Genomic DNA, 19,298 nt, shown 5'->3' with positions numbered 1-19,298 from the left:
GTTTGCAGATGACACCAAGCTGGGAGCAGCTGTTGGAAGGTAGGAGAGCCCTGCAAAGGGACCTGGCTAGGCTGGATGGGTGGGCAGAGGCCAATGGGATGAGATTTAACAAGGCCAAGGGCAGGGTTCTGCACTTTGGCCACAACAACCCCAAGCAGCACTACAGGCTGGGGACTGAGTGGCTGAGAGCAGCCAAGAGGAAAGGGACCTGGGGGTACTGATAGATAGGAGCTGAAGATGAGGCAGCAGTGTGCCCAGGTGGGCAGCAGAGCCAATGGCATCCTGGCCTGCATCAGGAGCAGTGTGGGCAGCAGGACAAGGGAGATTATTCTTCCCCTGTACTCAGCACTGCTCAGGCCACACCTTGAGTGCTGTGTCCAGTTCTGGGCACCTCAATTCAAGAAAGATGTTGAGGTGCTGGAAGGTGTCCAGAGAAGGGCAGCAAAGCTGGTGAGGGGCCTGGAACATAAACCCTATGAGGAGAGGCTGAGGGAGCTGGGGGTGTGCAGCCTGGAGAAGAGGAGGCTCAGGGCAGAGCTCATTGCTGTCTACAACTACCTGAAGGGACATTGTAGCCAGGTGGGGTTGGCCTCTTCTCCCAGGCAACCAGCAACAGAACAAGGGGACACAGTCTCAAGTTGTGCCAGGGCAGGTCTAGGCTGGATGTTAGGAGGAAGTTCTTGCCAGAGAGAGTGATTTGGCATTGGAATGGGCTGCCCAGGGAGGTGGTGGAGGCACCGTCCCTGGAGGTGTTCAAGCAAAGCCTGGATGAGGCACTTAGTGCCATGGTCTGGTTGACTGGATAGGGCTGGGTGCTAGGTTGGACTGGATGAGCTTGGAGGTCTCTTCCAACCTGGTTGATTCTATGATTCTATGATTCTATGATTCAGCCAGCACAAGTCTGAACTGCCAACCAAATGGGCTCAAAGCTTGTTCTCAACTGACCTGGCTAAGGAAGTCATCATGGTGGAGGCCACATTCTACTTAAGGTCGTTAGGTCCTGTTAATAAAGGGGATTTTTTTTTCCTCTGTGGGATGAAAATGAGTGGGAAATATTGACAAGCAAATAGATCCCCCCCACACATCTGATTTACAACCCACCCATGTGAGAAACAGTGAGCCAGAAGCTCCAGGGCCAGAAATCCCACTCTGGGTGACTGCTAACTGATCGCTCCATCTCTGCACTCAACATTGCTTCGGGTCCCTGTATCTCTGTTATGCTTTGGCACGGGCATGAACAGCCCAGAGGCAGCTCTGAGGCCCCTGAGTCAGCCCAGCTGAATTTGTGACAGCTGCTGCTAGCCCATGGGACCTTTGAGGAGCAGTGGGGACCTGGCTGCTGCACGTCCTTGCTTCCCAGTGCCGCTAATCCGTGACTGTGCAACCGCTCCAGAGCATCCTGACAGATGCAAGGTGACTCATCTGGCTGCAGATGTTTCCCAGCCAGGCAAGAGCTCTCTGCTACCAAGGCTGTTCCAGCAGGAAACCAGCACAAATCACTGCTTGGGGTAGCCTGAAGTCCCTCACTGAGCAGACCAGGAAGGGACATGACATGAGACGTCCTGAGAAGGAGCAGTTGGGTCGTGTGGGACTGCTCTTTGTGAGCCCAAGTTGGTGTTCTTGTGTGAAGTGACACATCATGAGCTGGAGCAGGTCCAGAGAAGGGCAACAAAGCTGGGGAAGGGTCTAGAGAGCAGCTTCTGTGAGGAGCAGCTGCAGGATCTGGGATTGTTCAACCTGGAGAAAAGGAGGCTGAGAGGAGACCTTCTGGCTCCAAAAGGAGGTTGGAGCCAAGTAAGTGTTGGTCTCTTATCCCAGGCAGCAAGCCACAGCACAAGAGGAAATGGTCTCAGGTTGCATCTGGGAGCTCTCATTTGGGCATTAGGAGAAATGTCTTTCCCCCGAGAGTTGTCAAGGCCTGGAACAAGCTGCCTGGGGCAGTGATGGAGTCCCCATCCCTGGAGGTGTTTAAAAGCCTTCTAGATGTGGTTCTGAGGGACATGGTTTAGCAGCAGACTTGGTAGTGTTGGGTTAATGGTTGGTCTTGATGATCTTAAGGATCATTTCCAGTCTGATCACACTCCACTCCTATTCTACTCTGTTCTATTCTGTTCTATTCTGTTTTCTGCTTCTCTCCTCTCCTCTCCTCTCCTCTCCTCTCCTCTCCTCTCCTCTCCTCTCCTCTCCTCTCCTCTCCTCTCCTCTCCTCTCCATTCCTCTCCTCTCCTCTCCTCTCCTCTCCTCTCCTCTCCTCTCCTCTCCTCTCCTCTCCTCTCCTCTCCTCTCCTCTCCTCTCCTCTCCTCTCCTCTCCTCTCCTCTCCTCTCCTCTCCTCTCCTCTCCTCTCCTCTCCTCTCCTCTCCTCTCCTCTCCTCTCCTCTCCTCTCCTCTCCTCTCCTCTCCTCTCCTCTCCTCTCCTCTCCTCTCCTCTCCTCTCCTCTCCTTTTAACATCATGAGATGAAGTAGCTGAAGATAAAAATTCCCTCCTGGTCCTCAGCAGCCTCTGGTCTGAGCCAGAGGCAGAATTTCAGAGTGGCAGGGGTTGCAAGGGACCTCCAGAGACCACCAAATCCAACCACAGCAGTCTCTAAATCGGGGAAAATCCAAGGGGAATACTTTGGGGATCCAGCAGTGGAGCTGGGCAGGCACAAAGCTTTGTGTGTGCTACAGGCTGGAAAACAAACAGGGATCGTGGCCATTTCCCATGTGAAGGTCTGGGTAAAGCTTCCAGCAGTGTCAGGACCGAGGGTCGGGGGCGGGGGGGGACACACGGACAGACTGAAGTGAGTGTGTGGGAGGGGGGAGGTGGAGCCTGCAGAAGCCAAACGTGATCCCCTCTGCTCTGTGGTGGGAATGGAAATGCCATGCTGCTGCTCCTCTAGGATTTCAGCTGCCAGCACTGTGCCTGTCTGCTGGATTTGGGCTGGGACACCCAATCCCGGGGTAATTGGATAGCCAAGAGGGAGCAAGCGCTGGGAGCTCAGGGCCAGCCTGGCCCCCACCTCCCCTCCTTGTCTAAACTGCAAAGAGATCTCCCTCCTGCTGCTGCTGAGGGATGAAAGCAGACAAGTGTCTGTCTGCAGCTCAGACAGACTGCCATCATTTTAAAGATTCCCCATGGTTTGGGTTCTTCCCCCCCTCCCCCCATCTCCTCAGCTCCCTCCTTCCTTGCAGCTGATATTTCTCCCTGCTGGAGCAGGAGGAGGAGAAGGCTGAGCTGCAGTGGTGCTGCGGGATGGTTGCACAGATGGCAGCTGGTGTTCCCCAAGGATCAGTGCTGGGCCCAGTCCTGATCAATATCTTTACTGATGATCTGGAGCAGGGGATTGAGTCCAGCATCAGTGAGTTTGCAGATGACACCAAGCTAGGAGCAGCTGTGGAGCTGCTGGAGGGTAGCAGAGCCCTGCAGAGGGACCTGGCCAGGCTGCATGGGTGGGCAGAGGCCAAGGGGATGAGACTGAACAAGGCCAAGTGCAGGGTTCTGCACTTTGGCCACAACAACCCCAAGCAGCACTACAGGCTGGGGACAGAGTGGCTGAGAGCAGCCAGGCAAAGAGGCAGCTGGGGGCGCTGGGAGAGAGGTGCTGAAGAGGAGGCAGCAGTGCCCAGGTGGGCAGCAGAGCCAATGGCATCCTGGGCTGGCTGAGGAGCAGTGTGGGCAGCAGGACAAGGGAGGTTCTTGTGCCCCTGTGCTCAGCCCTGCTCAGGCCACCCCTGGAGTGCTGTGTCCAGTTCTGGGCTCCTGAATTGCAGAGAGATGTTGAGGTGCTGGAAGGTGTTGAGAGAAGGGCAGCAAGGCTGGGGAGGGGCCTGGAGCACAGCCCTGTGAGGAGAGGCTGAGGGAGCTGGGGGGGTGCAGCCTGCAGCAGAGGAGGCTCAGGGCAGAGCTCATTGCTGTCTGCAGCTGCCTGCAGGGAGGCTGTAGCCAGGTGGGGTTGGGCTCTGCTGCCAGGCAGCCAGGGCCAGAAGAAGGGGCCCCAGGCTGAAGCTGTGTCAGGGCAGGTTGAGGCTGGATGTTGTTAGGAAGTTGTTGTCAGAGAGAGTGATTGGCATTGGAATGGGCTGCCCAGGGAGGTGGTGGAGTCTGTGTGGCTGGAGGTGTTGCAGCCAAGGCTGGCTGGGGCACTGAGTGCCATGGTCTGGTTGGTTGGGCAGGGCTGGGTGCTAGGTTGGGCTGGATGAGCTTGGAGCTCTTCCAACCTGCTTGATTCTATGGTTCTATGGTTCTATGATCTTGTTGTGTATTCTCCTTTCCAGTGATTTGCTTCTGCTTGATCTAAACTTGGTTAGTTTTTGTCACTTTATAAGGCTCTTTTAAACCCACTTAGGAGGAGGGAAAGTGCTTTCGAATGGGCTCATAGAGGGTTATGATTTGAATCAATTTTGAGGTCAGGAGTTAGTTCAGAAGCCTTAGAACTGCCAGTAGCCTTTAAGGGCAGTCAGTCTCAACTGCCTGCCTTTGGTGTGCAGGGCAGGCTTTTCCTGAGCTCTTGCAAATGTTGAGCAATGAGGAGGATGTTCTATTCACAGGCTCACAGGATGTCAGGGCTTGGAAAGGAGCCAAGGAGATCATCGAGTCCAACCTCCCTGCCAGAGCAGGGCAATGTGATCTAACACAGATCACACAGGAACACATCCAGACAGGCCTGGAAAGTCTCCAGAGAAAGAGACTCCACAACCTCTCTGGGCAGCCTGTGCCAGGGCTCTGGGACCCTTCCAGTCAAGAAGTTCCTCCTTGTGTTGAGCTGGAACCTCTTTTGCTGCAACTCACACCCATATTCACTCTGCCCACACTGTATTGGCTCAGCAGCCTTACCCTATTTGCACAGTGAGCAATTCCACTTCATTATCCATCACCAGCTTCTGTTTGTGCTCCTCCCCACTTAGAGATGTTTCTCTCTATATTGACATCAATATATTTCTAGACATTGACATTTGCAAACTCAAATGCCTATTTTTGGACAGATTGGAAAGTGTCTCTAATTTCTGGAGCACTTTTGTTCCCCACTCCTTCTTCTCTGACTCTGCAAGGTTGTGTTTGGGTGGTTTTATTTTGAAAGCAAGTAGTCTTCTTTGTTGTGCTGGGAAGGGAAGTGGACAGAAAGAATGCATTACAGCACTGGAGCACTCAAACAGAGTGCAGTTGATTGTCTGGATGTGTTCATCTGTGATCTGGCCTGGATTGGGTCTGTCCTGCTCTGGCAGGGGGGTTGGGCTCAATGATTTCTTTGAATCACAGAATCATAGAATCAAGCAGGTTGGAAGAGACCTCTAAGCTCATCCAGCCCAACCTAGCACCCAATCGTATCCAATCAAGCAGATCATAGGACCACAGAATGAAGCAGGTTGGAGACCTCTGAGCTCATCCAGCCCAACCTAGCACCCAGCCCTGCCCAACCAAGCAGACCATGGCACTCAGTGCCCCAGCCAGCCTTGGCTGCAACACCTCCAGCCACACAGACTCCACCACCTCCCTGGGCAGCCCATTCCAATGCCAATCACTCTCTCTGACAACAACTTCCTAACAACAGCCAGCCTCAACCTGCCCTGACACAGCTTCAGCCTGGGGCCCCTTGTTCTGTTGGTGGGTGCCTGGCAGCAGAGCCCAACCCCACCTGGCTACAGCCTCCCTGCAGGCAGCTGCAGACAGCAATGAGCTCTGCCCTGAGCCTCCTCTGCTGCAGGCTGCACCCCCCCAGCTCCCTCAGCCTCTCCTCACAGGGCTGTGCTCCAGGCCCCTCCCCAGCCTTGCTGCCCTTCTCTCAACACCTTCCAGCACCTCAACATCTCTCCTGAATTGAGGAGCCCACAACTGGACACAGCACTCCAGGTGTGGCCCAGTCCCTAATATCCTGTGAGCCTGTGAGATGTGGCTATGGCACAAGGGGACATGGTTTAGTGGCCATGCTGGGTTTGGGTTGACAGTTGGACTGGGTGATTTTGGAGTTCTTTTCCAACCTGAACCATTCTATGCAGAGCATCCCACATTGAGACCTCACAAAACCTTAACCCACCCCACTCCAAAAGGCCTGGAGTTGGACTCAGTGATCTCTTTGGGTCCCTTCCAACCCCTAATATCCTGTGAGCCCGTGAGATGCACAGGAACCCGTGGCCATGGCACATGGGGACATGGTTTAATGGCCATGCTGGGTTTGGGGTGACAGTTGGACTGGGTGATTTTGGAGGTCTTTTCCAACCTGAACCATTCTATGCAGAGCATCCCACATTGAGACCTCACAAAACCCTAACCCACCCCACTCCAAAAGGCCTGGGGTTGGACTCGATGATCTTTGTGGGTCCTTCTCCACTTGAGATTGTCTATTCTATGACAAAAGGGGGCAGGTTTGGAGTTGCTGTTTTGTGCTGTGAGGAGCATTTCTTGCATCCTTCCACTAGGAACAGCAGAGGGCTGAGAATGGCAGGAGAGGAGAGAGATTAAGGGGAATATAAAGCAGTCAGAAAATAACCCGGGTTAGCCTCACTATGCACAAAAGAAAGAGAGGAATTTATATGCTGCTATCTTGGCCCTCACATGATTAAAAGCATTAGGAAAATGGGAATCTCCCCTTCTTGGGGTGCAAAGCTCTCTTTTCTTCAGGACTGCCAGATAATGCAGCCTCTCTTTCCCCATACAAAGGGCTTATTGGCTCAGGACTCTATCTTCCCCTAGCCTGAGCCTGGGGGCAGGGTAATTTGGGATAGGGATAAGCATAGAAAAAGCTTTGGTCTGGTCATTTCAATGAGCCTCTGATTTAGTGAGTGGGGCTAGGAAGGAGATGATGAAGCTAGAGAAATGGAAATTGCCTGATGGACTTGGAGCCAGAGCCTGTGCAGCTTATCATGTGGATCTCATCCTTCACTTATTCCCTGGTGCTAAATTGGGCTTGTGATAATCTGAATTAATCACCTGCCCTGGACCATCTAACCTGCAGCCTGCCTTTGAATTCCATGCTATGAGCTCAGCTCCCAAGCCAGGTGCTGTTAGAAATCCCTTGTCAGAAAGACATCTCCTTATTTCCCCCTCCAAATGACACCCTTGGAGGCAATATTCAGCCTCATGGCAGTCACACTTCTTTTTTCTTTTCCATTTTCTATCCTAGGGCCATTCAAAGCTAAAAGTGAGGATTTGAGAGCATTTCAGAGGAGCTGCAAGAATTTCCCTCTTTCCATTGACACTCAGTGTTTGGTTTTCACACTCGAGAGACCACAAACGATCACAGCTCCCAATCTATAGACCTCTCTGATGCCCTCCATTTATTGGACTCCTCTCTGAACAGTTGTAGCCTTTTCATTTCTGATGCCTGCCTGATTTCTCCCCTCTAAGCTTCAAATTATTTTGCTTTTCCTGTCTTAAATAGCAGCAGAGGCCACTCTGAATCAACTGTTGGAGCCCACTGCATGTGTAGTGTGCTGCAAGTGACCAAAATCAGAATCACTGAATCATAGATTCAGTCAGGGCTGGAAGGGAGCACAAGGAGCAGCCAGTTCCAACCCCCCTGCCATGCCCAGGGACACCCTACCCTAGAGCAGGCTGCACACAGCCTCAGCCAGCCTGGCCTCAAACACCTCCAGCCATGGGGCCTCAACCCCCTCCCTGGGCAACCCAGTCCAGCCTCTCACCACTCTCCTGCTCAACAACTTCCTCCTCACCTCCAGCCTCACTCTCCCCACCTCCAGCTTTGCTCCATTTCCCCCACTCCTGCCACTCCCTCACAGCCTCAGAAGTCCCTCCCCAGCTTCTTTGGAGCCCCCTTCAGATCCTGGCAGGCCACAAGAAGGTCCCCTGGGAGCCTCCTCTGCTCCAGCCTGCACAGCCCCAACTCTTTCACTCTGTGCTCACAGCAGAGCTGCTGCAGCCCTCTCAGCATCCTCCTGGCCCTGCTCTGGACACTCTCCAGCATCTCCACAGTCCTCTTGTCCCAGGGGCTCCAGAAATGGATGCAGGACTCCAGGTGGGGTCTCAGCAGAGCAGAACAGAGCAGAGAATCCCCTCCCTGGCCCTGCTGGCCACACTTCTGCTGCTGCAGCCCAGGCTCTGCTTGGCTTTCTGGGCTGCAAGTGCACACTGCTGGCTCCTGTTGAGCTTCTCCTCCAGCAGCACCCTCAAGTCCCTCTCCTCAGGGCTGCTCTCCAGCCACTCACTGCCCAACCTGGATTTGTGCTTGGCATTGCCTCTACCCAGCTGCAGGACTTTGCAAATACAAAAGATATTTGGTAGCCTCCCAGCTAGCCCTGCACAGGTACCAGCCCTGCACAGGTACCACCTCTTGCTGTTAATTTTCAGCATGCTCCATGGGCCTTGTTCCACTTAAAATCAAATGAGCTCTTGGGAAACAGCTGGCAGCAAGGCAAGGAAAGAGAAAGTGAAAGGCTCCATGTAACGAGGTGACAGACAACTCAAATTCTTATCCCAGGACAGTGACAGAGCAGGTTATGCTCTCAGTGGTGTACATCCTGGTGTCTCCACAGGCTTCAGCTGAGAACATAAGTCCAGTCTCGCACACACAGCACAAGTTCTGCCCTCTCTAGACCAGCTGATGATGGAAGCTGCTCTCTCATGTGCAATGCTGGAAAGCCACAAGTACAACTGGAAGCAAATTGGTCAAGCCTGGGACTTTTGGAAGGCTGAGGCTTGGAGCACAGCTCCTAGAGTCAGGTCATGGGTGTCCTATTCTGAGCTCAAACAAGGATTTGAAATCAAGGGGCTGCTGGAGGATGTTACCTGATTTGAAGGCAACAGGAGATATGTCTGAAGTGTAGCTTCCTTCCTTTAGTGCTTACCTACACCTCTTATTCTGACCTTGTGCAAAGCAGCAGCAGAGCTGTTTACATGACAATTAGCTTCCCAAACCTAAATCCCAGATCTACATCCCCATGTCTTGAGGAAGCTCAGATTGGTAGCACTTCCATAAGGAAGAGCTTTCCATGTCCCAGCCATGGTTGGACAAGCTGGCATCACCTATGTCTAAATCAGTCACCCACAAATCATGGACTGCATCTAAAGAGAGCTTGCACAAAGTGGCTACAAAAAGCCAAACATGCTTCCACGAGGCTAAAATCCACAAGTGAAAGGCCCACAGCTGCACTGGAAGTATTTTGGAGGGCTGAGAAGATGAGCAGCACTGCCCCAGGTGCTGGTGTTGGGATGTATGACAGTGTGCTAAGCTGGATAGGGCAACTGAGAGGATGCAAACACTCTGAGCTCAGGCCAGAGCTATTGCTGATCACCAACCAAGGCACTTGCTTTAACTAGGCTGCCTCCAAGAACTGCTGGCAATAACAATAACCTCCTTGTGCACAGAATCATCAACTCCTCTGAGCCACAAAGGAAACAGAACACACTGCAGTAGCTTGAAGCTTGCCCCGGCCCCAGCTCCCAGGCAAAGAAAGAGAATAGAAGCAGGTCACATACCTGTGGAGAGAGGCCATTGCTGACAGGATTCATGTGGTTGGCAGGAGCTGCAGCGTTCATGAAGCTGTCTGAGTAGCTGGAGAAGCTGTGTCGGGCCCCGTAGGCAGAGCTGGTGTCAGCAGCGGCGGCTGCGGCGAGTCCTCCCTGGTGCATGGTGGATGGTGGCAGGGGCTGGGGCCTGTGGACAGTGCTTCCCCCGTCTGTGGAGAGAGTGTTTGGGGGTGAACAGCTGTGGGATGTGTCAGGAGCCAAGAGAGCCAATGGCATCCTGGCCTGCATCAGGAGCAGTGTGGCCAGCAGGACAAGGGAGGTTATTCTGCCCCTGTGCTCAGCACTGCTCAGGCCACCCCTTGAGTGCTGTGTCCAGTTCTGGGCTCCTCAATTCAAGAGAAATGTTGAGGTGCTGGAATGTGTCCAGAGAAGGGCAACAAAGCTGGTGAGGGGCCTGGAACATAAACCCTATGAGGAGAGACTGAAGGAGCTGGGGGTGTGCAGCCTGGAGAAGAGGAGGCTCAGGGGTGACCTCATTGCTGTCTACAACTACCTGAAGAGAGGCTGTAGCCAGGTGGGGGGTGGCCTCTTCTCCCAGGCAAGCAGCAACAGAACAAGGGGACACAGTCTCAAGTTGTGCCCGGGAAAGTATAGGCTGGATGTTGTTAGGAAGTTGTTGGCAGAGAGAGTGATTGGCACTGGAATGGGCTGCCCAGGGAGGTGGTGGAGGCACCGTCCCTGGGGGTGTTCACGAAAAGCCTGGCTGAGGCACTTAGTGCCGTGGGCTAGTTGACTGGCTAGGGCTGGGTGCTAGGTTGGACTGGATGATCTTGGAGGTCTCTTCCAACCTGCTTGATTCTATGATTCTATGATTCTATGATTCTATAGGATGGTACTAAAATGGGTGGGAGCATTGATTTTTTGGAAGGTAGAAAGGCTCTGCAGAGGGACCTGACTAGGTTGGATCCATAAGTCAAGGTCAGTGAGATGAGGTTCAACAAGACCCAGGGCTGGGTCCTATATCTGGGTCACAACAATCCCATGAATGCTCCTGACCTGGAGCAGAGTGGCTGAAAGCTGCCCAGTGGAAAAGGACTTGAGGCTGCACCGTGGAAGGATCCCCTGTGTGATACTCTTTTTGCACTGATGTGGTCATCATTTCAAAGCTGAACAGAAGAATTGGTTGAGGAGGGCAGATTTAGACTGGAGATTAGAAAGAAAGATCCCCAGTGAGGGTAGGGAGACACTGGCACAGGTTGTCCAGAGAGGCTGTGGATGTCCCCTCCCTGGAGGTGTTCAAGGCCAGGTTGGATGAGGTCTAGCAGAAGCTAACCCTGCCCATGGCAGGGGGGTTTGGAACTAAATGATCTTCAAGGTCCCTTCCAACCCAACCCATTCTTTGTACTACAGCCATGAGACTGTAGAGAAAGGACAATGAGACACAGGAGAAATCTCCTTTGGCTTTGGGGAAAAGCAATTATTTTCCCAACTAAAGGAAAACTTCCCTATGTTAAAAGAGCCTGGGTGGGATGGCACGAATCGGGAAGGCGGAAGGAGGCTGGGATGCTGTAGGGCAAGAGAAAAGAGGCAGTGCAGGTGAATGGGCTCTCACCTTGGGAAATGGTGGTGGTTGGGTAGGTGGAATCTGGCAGCTGGTATGGTGGGAGCGTTGGCATTCCTGTTGGTGGGAAGCCCCCTGGCAGCAGGTGGTTGAAAGCTGCCAGCTGGTTGGCTCCGGCCTGTTTGCGCCACCTCGCTCTGCGGTTGCTGAACCACACCTGATGGGGAGAGGGGAGAGACCAGGTGAGACTCTGACCTGCTGCCCCTTCTCACCTGGGCTGCTGGTGGAAACACACCCAGAAATACAGCACTGGCCAAAAACGGCTTTGAGTCGCTGCCTGGCATGGAATTTGTGTTTTCCTCCTTGTTCCTTCACCATTCCTCAGCTTCCCTTCTCCCAGGTAACAGTTCTGCCCCTTGGCTGAAGACTACAGAATCCTTCACCATGCCTCAGTTTCCCTTCTCCCAGGTAACAGTTCTGCCCCTTGGCTGAAGACCACAGAATCCTTCACCATTCCTCAGTATCCCTTCCCCCAGGTAACAGTTCTGCCCCTGCCCTGCCCCTTGGCTGAAGACCACAGAATCTTTCACCATTCCTCAGTTTCCCTTCTCCCAGGTAACAGTTCTTCCCCTGCCCTGCCCTTTGGCTGAACACCACAGAATCCTTCACCATTCCTCAGTTTCCCTTCTCCCAGACAGAAGTTCTGCCCCTGCCCCTTGGCTGAAGACCACAGAGCCACAGAATCACACAGCATCCTTCACCATTCCTGTTTCCCTTCTCCCAGGTAACAGTTCTGCCCCTGCCCTGCCCCTTGGCTGAAGACTACAGAATCCTTCACCATTCCTGTTTCCCTTCTCCCAGGTAACAGTTCTGCCCCTTGGCTGAAGACCACAGAGCCACAGAACCACAGAGAATCCTTCACCATTCCTCAGTTTCCCTTCTCCCATATATCATTTCTGCCCCTGCCCCTTGGGTGAAGACCACAGAGCCACAGAACCACAGAGAATCCTTCACCATTCCTCAGTTTCCCTCCTCCCACATAACAGTTCTGCCCCAGCCTCCCAGCTGAAGACCACAGAGTCATAGAATCACAGCAAGATAGGAGGTGAAAGGGATCACCCAGTCCAAACCCCGTGTCAGAGCACAGGGTGGTGCCCAGGTGGGTTTTGAATGACTCCTGAGGAGTCTCCATCATCTCTCTGGGCAGCCTGCTCCAGTGCTCTACCACCCTCAAAGTGTAGGGAAGTTCCTCTTCATGTTTAGATGAAATCTCCTGCGTCCATGTTTGTGCCACTTACCTCTTGCCCTGTCACTGGGCACCGCTGACATATGATTGGCTCTGTCCTGCTGACACCCACCCTTTAAGCATTGCTAAGACATGCTCAGTCTTCTCTAGCCTAAAAAGCCTCATGTCACAGAACCACAGAATTAACCAGGTTGGAAGAGACCTTTAGGATCATTGACTCCAACCTAGCACCTAACTCTTCTAACTGATTAAGCCATGGCACTCAGTGCCCCAGCCAGCCTTGGCTGCAACACCTCCAGCCACACAGACTCCACCACCTCCCTGGGCAGCCCATTCCAATGCCAAGCACTCTCTCTGACAACAACTTCCTAACAACAGCCAGCCTCAACCTGCCCTGACACAGCTTCAGACTGGGGCCCCTTGTTCTGTTGCTGGCTGCCTGGCAGCAGAGCCCAACCCCACCTGGCTACAGCCTCCCTGCAGGCAGCTGCAGACAGCAATGAGCTCTGCCCTGAGCCTCCTCTGCTGCAGGCTGCACCCCCCCAGCTCCCTCAGCCTCTCCTCACAGGGCTGTGCTCCAGGCCCCTCCCCAGCCTTGCTGCCCTTCTCTCAACACCTTCCAGCACCTCAACATCTCTCTGCAATTCAGGAGCCCAGAACTGGACACAGCACTCAAGGTGCGTCCTGACCAGCCTCAGCCTTTCTTCCTAAGAGAGATACTCCTATCCCCTAATGATCTCTGCAGCCCTTTGCTGTACCCACTCAAGCAGTTCCACATCCTTCTTGAACTGAAGAACCCAGGTCTGAACGCAGGACTTGGAACTAGATGATCCTTGTGGTCCCTTCCAACCCTGACTGATCCTATGGATCACAGAATCAAGAAGAATCTCTTAGACTGGAAAAGACCTTCAAGCTCATCGAGTCCAATCATTAGTTTCACACTGACAAGTCCTTCACTAAACCAAATCCCTCAGCACATCTAAGATGTAGCCTCCAGGGCTAGACTCCAGATGTAGCCTCACCAGAGCAGAGCAGAGTGGGAAGAGAACCTCCCTCAACCTGCTGGCCATACTCTTTTTGATGCACCCCAGGAGACCATCGACCTTCTCAGCCCCCAGGGCACGTTTCTGGCTCAGGAGCATCCTGTTGCCCAGCAGGATTGGGAAGTTCTTCACCAAAGAGCTACTTTCCAGTGGGTCAGCCTTCAACTTGCACTGCTGCATGGCACAGAAAGAGCAGGAGAGGAGGCTATCAGCAGAAGGATGAGCCGAAGAGGGATGATTTCACTTGTGTATTCCACCAGAGTCCATAGCAAATAGATGCACTGCTACCACCTGGCCATTCTGCCTCGTTATCTGACAACTATGTGAATCATGCCGAAGGATTAAGCACCATAATAGCAACACGGCTGCACTGTTAGGAGGGATAAAGAGGGAGATTAGCATCGTGGTTTGCTGTGTTAGACAAGCTAAATAGATAGAACCAGACCGGAGGGAATACAGGGGTTTGCTCAGCTTCTCTCTGCTGCAGCAAATCACTGTTGTCTGTATGCTAAGACATGCTCCCTTTGCAAGAGGCACTGCAGTGTGCACCGGGGTTGTGCTGCAGCCAATTTAACCCCCCCTGAGCTAAAATGAGCCTGGTATTAGTGTGTGGGCAAAGCTGGGTTCTCCTTCCCTCTGCCACTCTACCTGTCAAGGAGAGGTTGCAAGAGGCACTGCAGTGTGCACCGGGGTTGTGCTGCAGCCAATTTAACCCCCCCCGAGTTAAAATGAGCCTGGTATTAATGCATGGCCAAAGCTGGGTTCTCCTTCCCTCTGCCACTCTACCTGTAAGAGTCGAGGGGAGGTTGCAAGAGGCACTGCAGTGTGCACCAGGATTGGGCTGCAGCCAATTTAACCCCCCCCTGAGTTAAAATGAGCCTGGTATTAATGCATGGCCAAAGCTGGGTTCTCCTTCCCTCTGCCACTCTACCTGTCAAGGGGAGGTTGCAAGAGGCACTGCAGTGTGCACCAGGATTGTGCTGCAGCCAATTTAACCCCCCCCCCGAGTTAAAATGAGACTGGTATTAATGCATGGTCAAAGCTGGGTTCTCCTTTCCTCTGCCACTCTACCTGTAAGAGTCGAGGGGAGGTTGCAAGAGGCACTGCAGTGTGCACCAGGATTGTGCTGCAGCCAATTTACCCCTCCCTGAGCTAAAAAGAGCCTGGTATTAATGCATGGGCAAAGCTGGGTTCTCCTTCCCTCTGCCACTCTACCTGTCAAGGGGAGGTTGCAAGAGGCACTGCAGTGTGCACCGGGGTTGTGCTGCAGCCAATTTAACCCCCCCTGAGTTAAAATGAGCCTGGTATTAATGCATGGCCAAAGCTGGGTTCTCCTTCCCTCTGCCACTCTACCTGTAAGAGTCGAGGGAAGGTTGCAAGAGGCACTGCAGTGTGCACCAGGATTGTGCTGCAGCCAATTTACCCCTCCCTGAGCTAAAAAGAGCCTGGTATTAATGCATGGGCAAAGCTGGGTTCCCCTTCCCTCTGCCACTCTACCTATCAAGGGAAGGTTGCAAGAGGCACTGCAGTGTGCACTGGGGTTGTGCTGCAGCCAGTTTAAACCCCCCTGAGCTAAAATGAGCCTGGTATTAATGCATGGGCAAAGCTGGGTTCTCCTTCCCTCTGCCACTCTACCTGTCAAGGGGAGGTTGTTCTAAATGGTTTTTTTCTCTGCCCTGGTCTGTTTTATCTCGGGCACTCTCCCCTCTGCCACAGTGGGAAGGGTTTTCTCAAGCTGTCTCTTGGGTTTGGTTTACTTCATTTTTAATCAGGGAGGTTCTCAGGCCCCATTCCCTGTTTGGGGTTCAGAAGTATGTGGATAAGCTTTCAAGCCAGATGAGAATGCAGCTGCTGGACTTTGTGAGGCCTAAAGGGCTAGAAAACACGATTGAATTTCACAGCAACAAGGAAAAATGGAGCAAAAATCAAGAGTAAAGCATTTTGGGGGGGGTGGGGAGGGGGAAGAGCAAAGAGAAGTCTTCCATCAGGCTTCCAAGCTGCTCAGCATCAGATCAGGAGCTGGGGTTACAAGAGTTTGAGGCACTGCTGCCCAAACTGTCCCCACATCTTGTGGAACCAAAGCAAAACTCTCTTCCCTAGACACAGCAGAGCCTTAGCCCAGCCTGCCTTGTACTTCGTGATCCCAGTCTGGAACTGGGAGTCCTTCTCTGGCCTCTAAATTGAGTTCCCCTAGAAAAGGTCACCTCTTAGTCCACCTTTTTCTCCTTGGCAGCTGTGGGGATGTGCAATTCACTGGGCAGGAGAAGACAACCTGTCCTCACCAGGAGCTGTTAGCTCATGGCTCCCAGCCCATGGGCGCTGCAGAGGTGCTTGCTGCAAACACATTGAGCCTCACACACGCCCTCCTGAGAGGTTCTCTGGGTCATAGAATCACAGAACTCTACAATGGTTTGTCTTAGAAGGGACCTTCAAGATGGTCTAGTCCCAATCCCACTGCCATGGGTGGGACACCTCCCACCAGCCCAGGTTGCTCAAAGCTTCATCCAACCTGGCCTCGAACACCTCCAGGCAGGGGACATCCACAGCCTCCCTGGGCAGCCTGTGCCAGTCTCTCCCCACCCTCACTCTCAAGAATTCCTTCCTCACCTCCACTCTCAGTCTCCCTTCTCCCACCTCAAAGCCATTGTTCCTCATCCTGTCACTCCCAGCCCTTGTCAGAAGTCCCTCCCCAGCTCTCCTGGAGCCCCTTCAGCTAATGCAAAGCTACTCCAAGGTCTCCCTGCAGCCTTCTGTTCTCCAGGTTAAACAGCCCCAACTCTCCCAACCTGTTCCTATAGGGGAGGCTCTCCAACCCTCTGATCATCTTTGTGGCCTCCTCTGGACCACTCTGTTATTGCTTTTCCTACATCTTACTCATCCACAGGTGTGCTGTGGAAAGTGTTTGATTCAAGCCTGCAAATGACAGACTCATGACCTGCTGCCATCTAGTCCTAGTGTTTTACTGCATGGGGGTGTAAATAACAGCAGGATGTGAAGAGATGCCCAGGACTAGATCACCTAGATCATCTAGATCTAGTCCTGGGCATCCCTTCACATCCTGCTGTTATTTACACTCCCGTGCTGTAAAAACACCCTCCCTCCCCCCCAAAATAGAGCCCATTTTACTTTGGGAGAGCTGCTGAGATGGATACAGTGCTGATGTCAGGTCCTTGGCCCCAAACACCTCCTTTCCTCCTGTTCCTACTTCACTGCACTACTGGCTGAAGCAACATTAACCTCTCTCTCAGCACCTTCCAAGAGCCTGACAGAAATAGGTCAGCTCACATCCGAGCTGCATTGACCAACAAAGTCCATGCAGGTCAGAGCCGCTGTGTCCATTTTTTTTGGCACCCAAAAGTCTCTAGGAAAATCTAGGACAGAGTTAAGGAGAGAGAAATGAATGAACACCAAGGCCTGTAAGTGCTTCCCAGCTCTTCTTTCATCCAATCCAAAGCATGGCACAGTTTTCTGGGAGAAGTGAGCCACACAGATTAATAAATAACCTTTTGTTTGCCCTGGTCATGCAAAGAGGACAGTGTGGCCTTTCCTCAGAGATTCACAGACCCATAGAACAGTTTGGGTTGGAAGGGAGCTCAAAGATCAACCAGTTCCAACCCCTCTGCCATGGGCAGGGACTCTAGCCCAGGTTGCTCAAGGTCCTGTCCAATCTGGTGTTGGATACCTCCAGAGAGGGGACATCCATAGCCTCCATGGGCACCTCTCCTATGAGGTGATTCTCTCCCTCTGCTCTGCTCTGCTCTGCTCTGCTCTGCTCTGCTGAGACCCCACCTGGAGTCCTGCATCCAGCTCTGGAGCCCCTGGGACAAGAGGGCTGTGGAGATGCTGGAGAGTGTCCAGAGCAGGGCCAAGAGGATGCTCAGAGGCTGCAGCAGCTCTGCTGTGAGCACAGCCTGAAAGAGTTGGGGCTGTGCAGGCTGGAGCAGAGGAGGCTCCCAGGGGACCTTCTTGTGGCCTGCCAGCATCTGAAGGGGGCTCCAAAAAAGCTGGAAAGGGACTTCTGAGGCTGTGAGGGAGTGGCAGGAGTGGGGGGAGTGGAGCAAAGCTGGAGGTGGGGAGAGTGAGGCTGGAGGTGAGGAGGAAGTTGTTGAGCAGGAAAGTGGTGAGAGGCTGGAATGGGTTGCCCAGGGAGGGGGTTGAGGCCCCATGGCTGGAGGTGTTTGAGGCCAGGCTGGCTGAGGCTGTGTGCAGCCTGCTCTAGGGTAGGGTGTCCCTGGGCATGGCAGGGGGGTTGGAACTGGCTGCTCCTTGTGCTCCCTTCCAACCCTGACTGTTTCTGTGATTCTATGATTCTATGAACCTGTTCCAGTGTCTCATCACCCTCACTACAAGGAATTTCTTCCTCATCTCCAGTCTAAATTTCCCCTCTTCCAGCTTCTGCTTACATGCTTGTCTCTGGATTAGGGATACAGAGCTTGGCTCCTGTTCTTTTATCATTCCACAGAATGATAGAATCATAAAATCATAGAACCATAGAATCATGGAAGCACAGAATCATAGCATCCCAGAATGGCAGGGATCTCTGAAGATCATAGAGTCCAACAAAGCACAGCTTGGGAGGTGACTGCTGGAGAGCAGCCCTGTGGAGAGGGACCTGGGAGTGCTGGGGGAGAACATTCATGGGGCAGCAATGTGCCCTTGTGGCCAAGAGGTCAACGGGATCTGGGGGACATTAAGCAGAGTGTGTGCAGCAGATCAAGGGAGGTTCTCCTCCCAGTCTACTCTACCCTGCTGAGGCCTCATCTTGAGCATTGCCTTCAGTTTTGGGCTCCCCAGTTTCAGAGGGACAGGGATCTGCTGGAGAGGGTCCAGCAGAGAGCTATGAGGATGCTGAGGGGACTGGAAGGCATGGCTGATGAGGAGAGGCTGAAGGCCCTGGGGCTGCTTAGTCTGGAGAAGAGAAGACTGAGAGGGGATTGAATCAATGTTTATAACTATCTGAGGGCTGGGGGTCAGGAGGGGGGGACAGGCTCTGCTCACTGCTCCCTGGGACAGGACAAGCAGCAATGGATGGAAGCTGCAGCACAGCAGGTTCCAGCTCAGCACAAGGGGGAACTTCTTTGCTGTAAAGGTCCCAGAGCCCTGGCACAGGCTGCCCAGAGAGGTTGTGGAGTCTCCTTCTGTGGAGCCTTTCCAGGCCTCTCTGGATGTGTTCCTGTGTGACCTGAGCTAGACTGTATGGTCCTGCTGTGGCAGGGCAGCTGGACTGGATGATCTCTTTGGGTCCCTTCCAACCCCTGACATCCTGTGAGCCACTGAACCTGTAATGTTTCTTAACTTCCTAAGGATCTACATAAACCTTCTCTCTTCAGAGAAAAAGGCCTTCTCTTGGGCTAGAAGATCTTCCACTCCAAAACTCAAAGATCTGAACCCTGAAAACAGCAAAGAAAGTTCAAATACCCAGAGGGAAAAACTACTCTAAACTCAGGAATGGAGAGGGAGAGCGAAATTGAACTCCAAGGACATTAAACCCCCCTCTGATTTCTGACACTTTCCTAACCTTGCAAAGGGTGGGAAAATTCCTTTTTTATAACCAAGAGCCAGATGCTGGCAAATCCACTTGGGATTAGTTCAAAAGCAGCATGTGAAGTGAGATGGTGAGGTAAGGGACAGGGTTCCCTGACAACAGCCCCACATAACTCTGTGATAAAGGGTTGGACTTGATGATCTGTGAGGTCTCTTCCAACCCTGATGATACTGTGAGACTGTGTGATACTGTGATAAGCTGGGTTTGCTTCTCTCCTTGGCTAACATGAGCCAAACACAACTTTGTTGTGTTGCCTTAGGCTGGAGCACTGGAGGCTGGTGCTGTCCTTGCACCAAGAGCCACCTTTGTGTGTGCTCTTCAGGATTAAACTTCCCACCTCTCCAACTCCTCTCATCTTGCTCCTCCACATCCAGGGAGGAGTGTGTGGTTCCCTTGGGGTTTTTTTAAGGGAGACAAAAGGATATTCTGGTTCCTTTTACAGGTAGAGTTGACCTTAGAATCATAGAATCATAGAATCAACCAGGTTGGAAGAGACCTCC

At 52.9% G+C, this 19,298-nt stretch overlaps 1 protein-coding gene across 5 annotated transcripts in view; it reads right to left on the bottom strand.

The window, feature by feature from the left end:
• Positions 1-19,298, bottom strand: part of PAX7 (paired box 7) — a 201,194-nt gene that overhangs the window by 63,922 nt on the left and 117,974 nt on the right. For all 5 annotated transcript variants that reach the window (XM_064171983.1, XM_064171987.1, XM_064171986.1 and 2 more), the window contains exons 7-8: positions 11,016-11,181; positions 9,413-9,612 (exon numbers count right to left, since the gene is read on the bottom strand). In XM_064171983.1, the coding sequence (XP_064028053.1) occupies positions 9,413-9,612; positions 11,016-11,181 (366 nt within the window). The remainder of the gene's footprint in view (positions 1-9,412; positions 9,613-11,015; positions 11,182-19,298) is intronic.

Source organism: Pogoniulus pusillus, chromosome 36 (assembly GCF_015220805.1).
Source record: "Pogoniulus pusillus isolate bPogPus1 chromosome 36, bPogPus1.pri, whole genome shotgun sequence".
In the NCBI taxonomy this organism is placed as follows: domain Eukaryota; kingdom Metazoa; phylum Chordata; class Aves; order Piciformes; family Lybiidae; genus Pogoniulus; species Pogoniulus pusillus.
The sequence above is the reverse complement of the archived record's forward strand: the minus strand, read 5'-3'. Positions and strand labels throughout refer to the sequence as shown.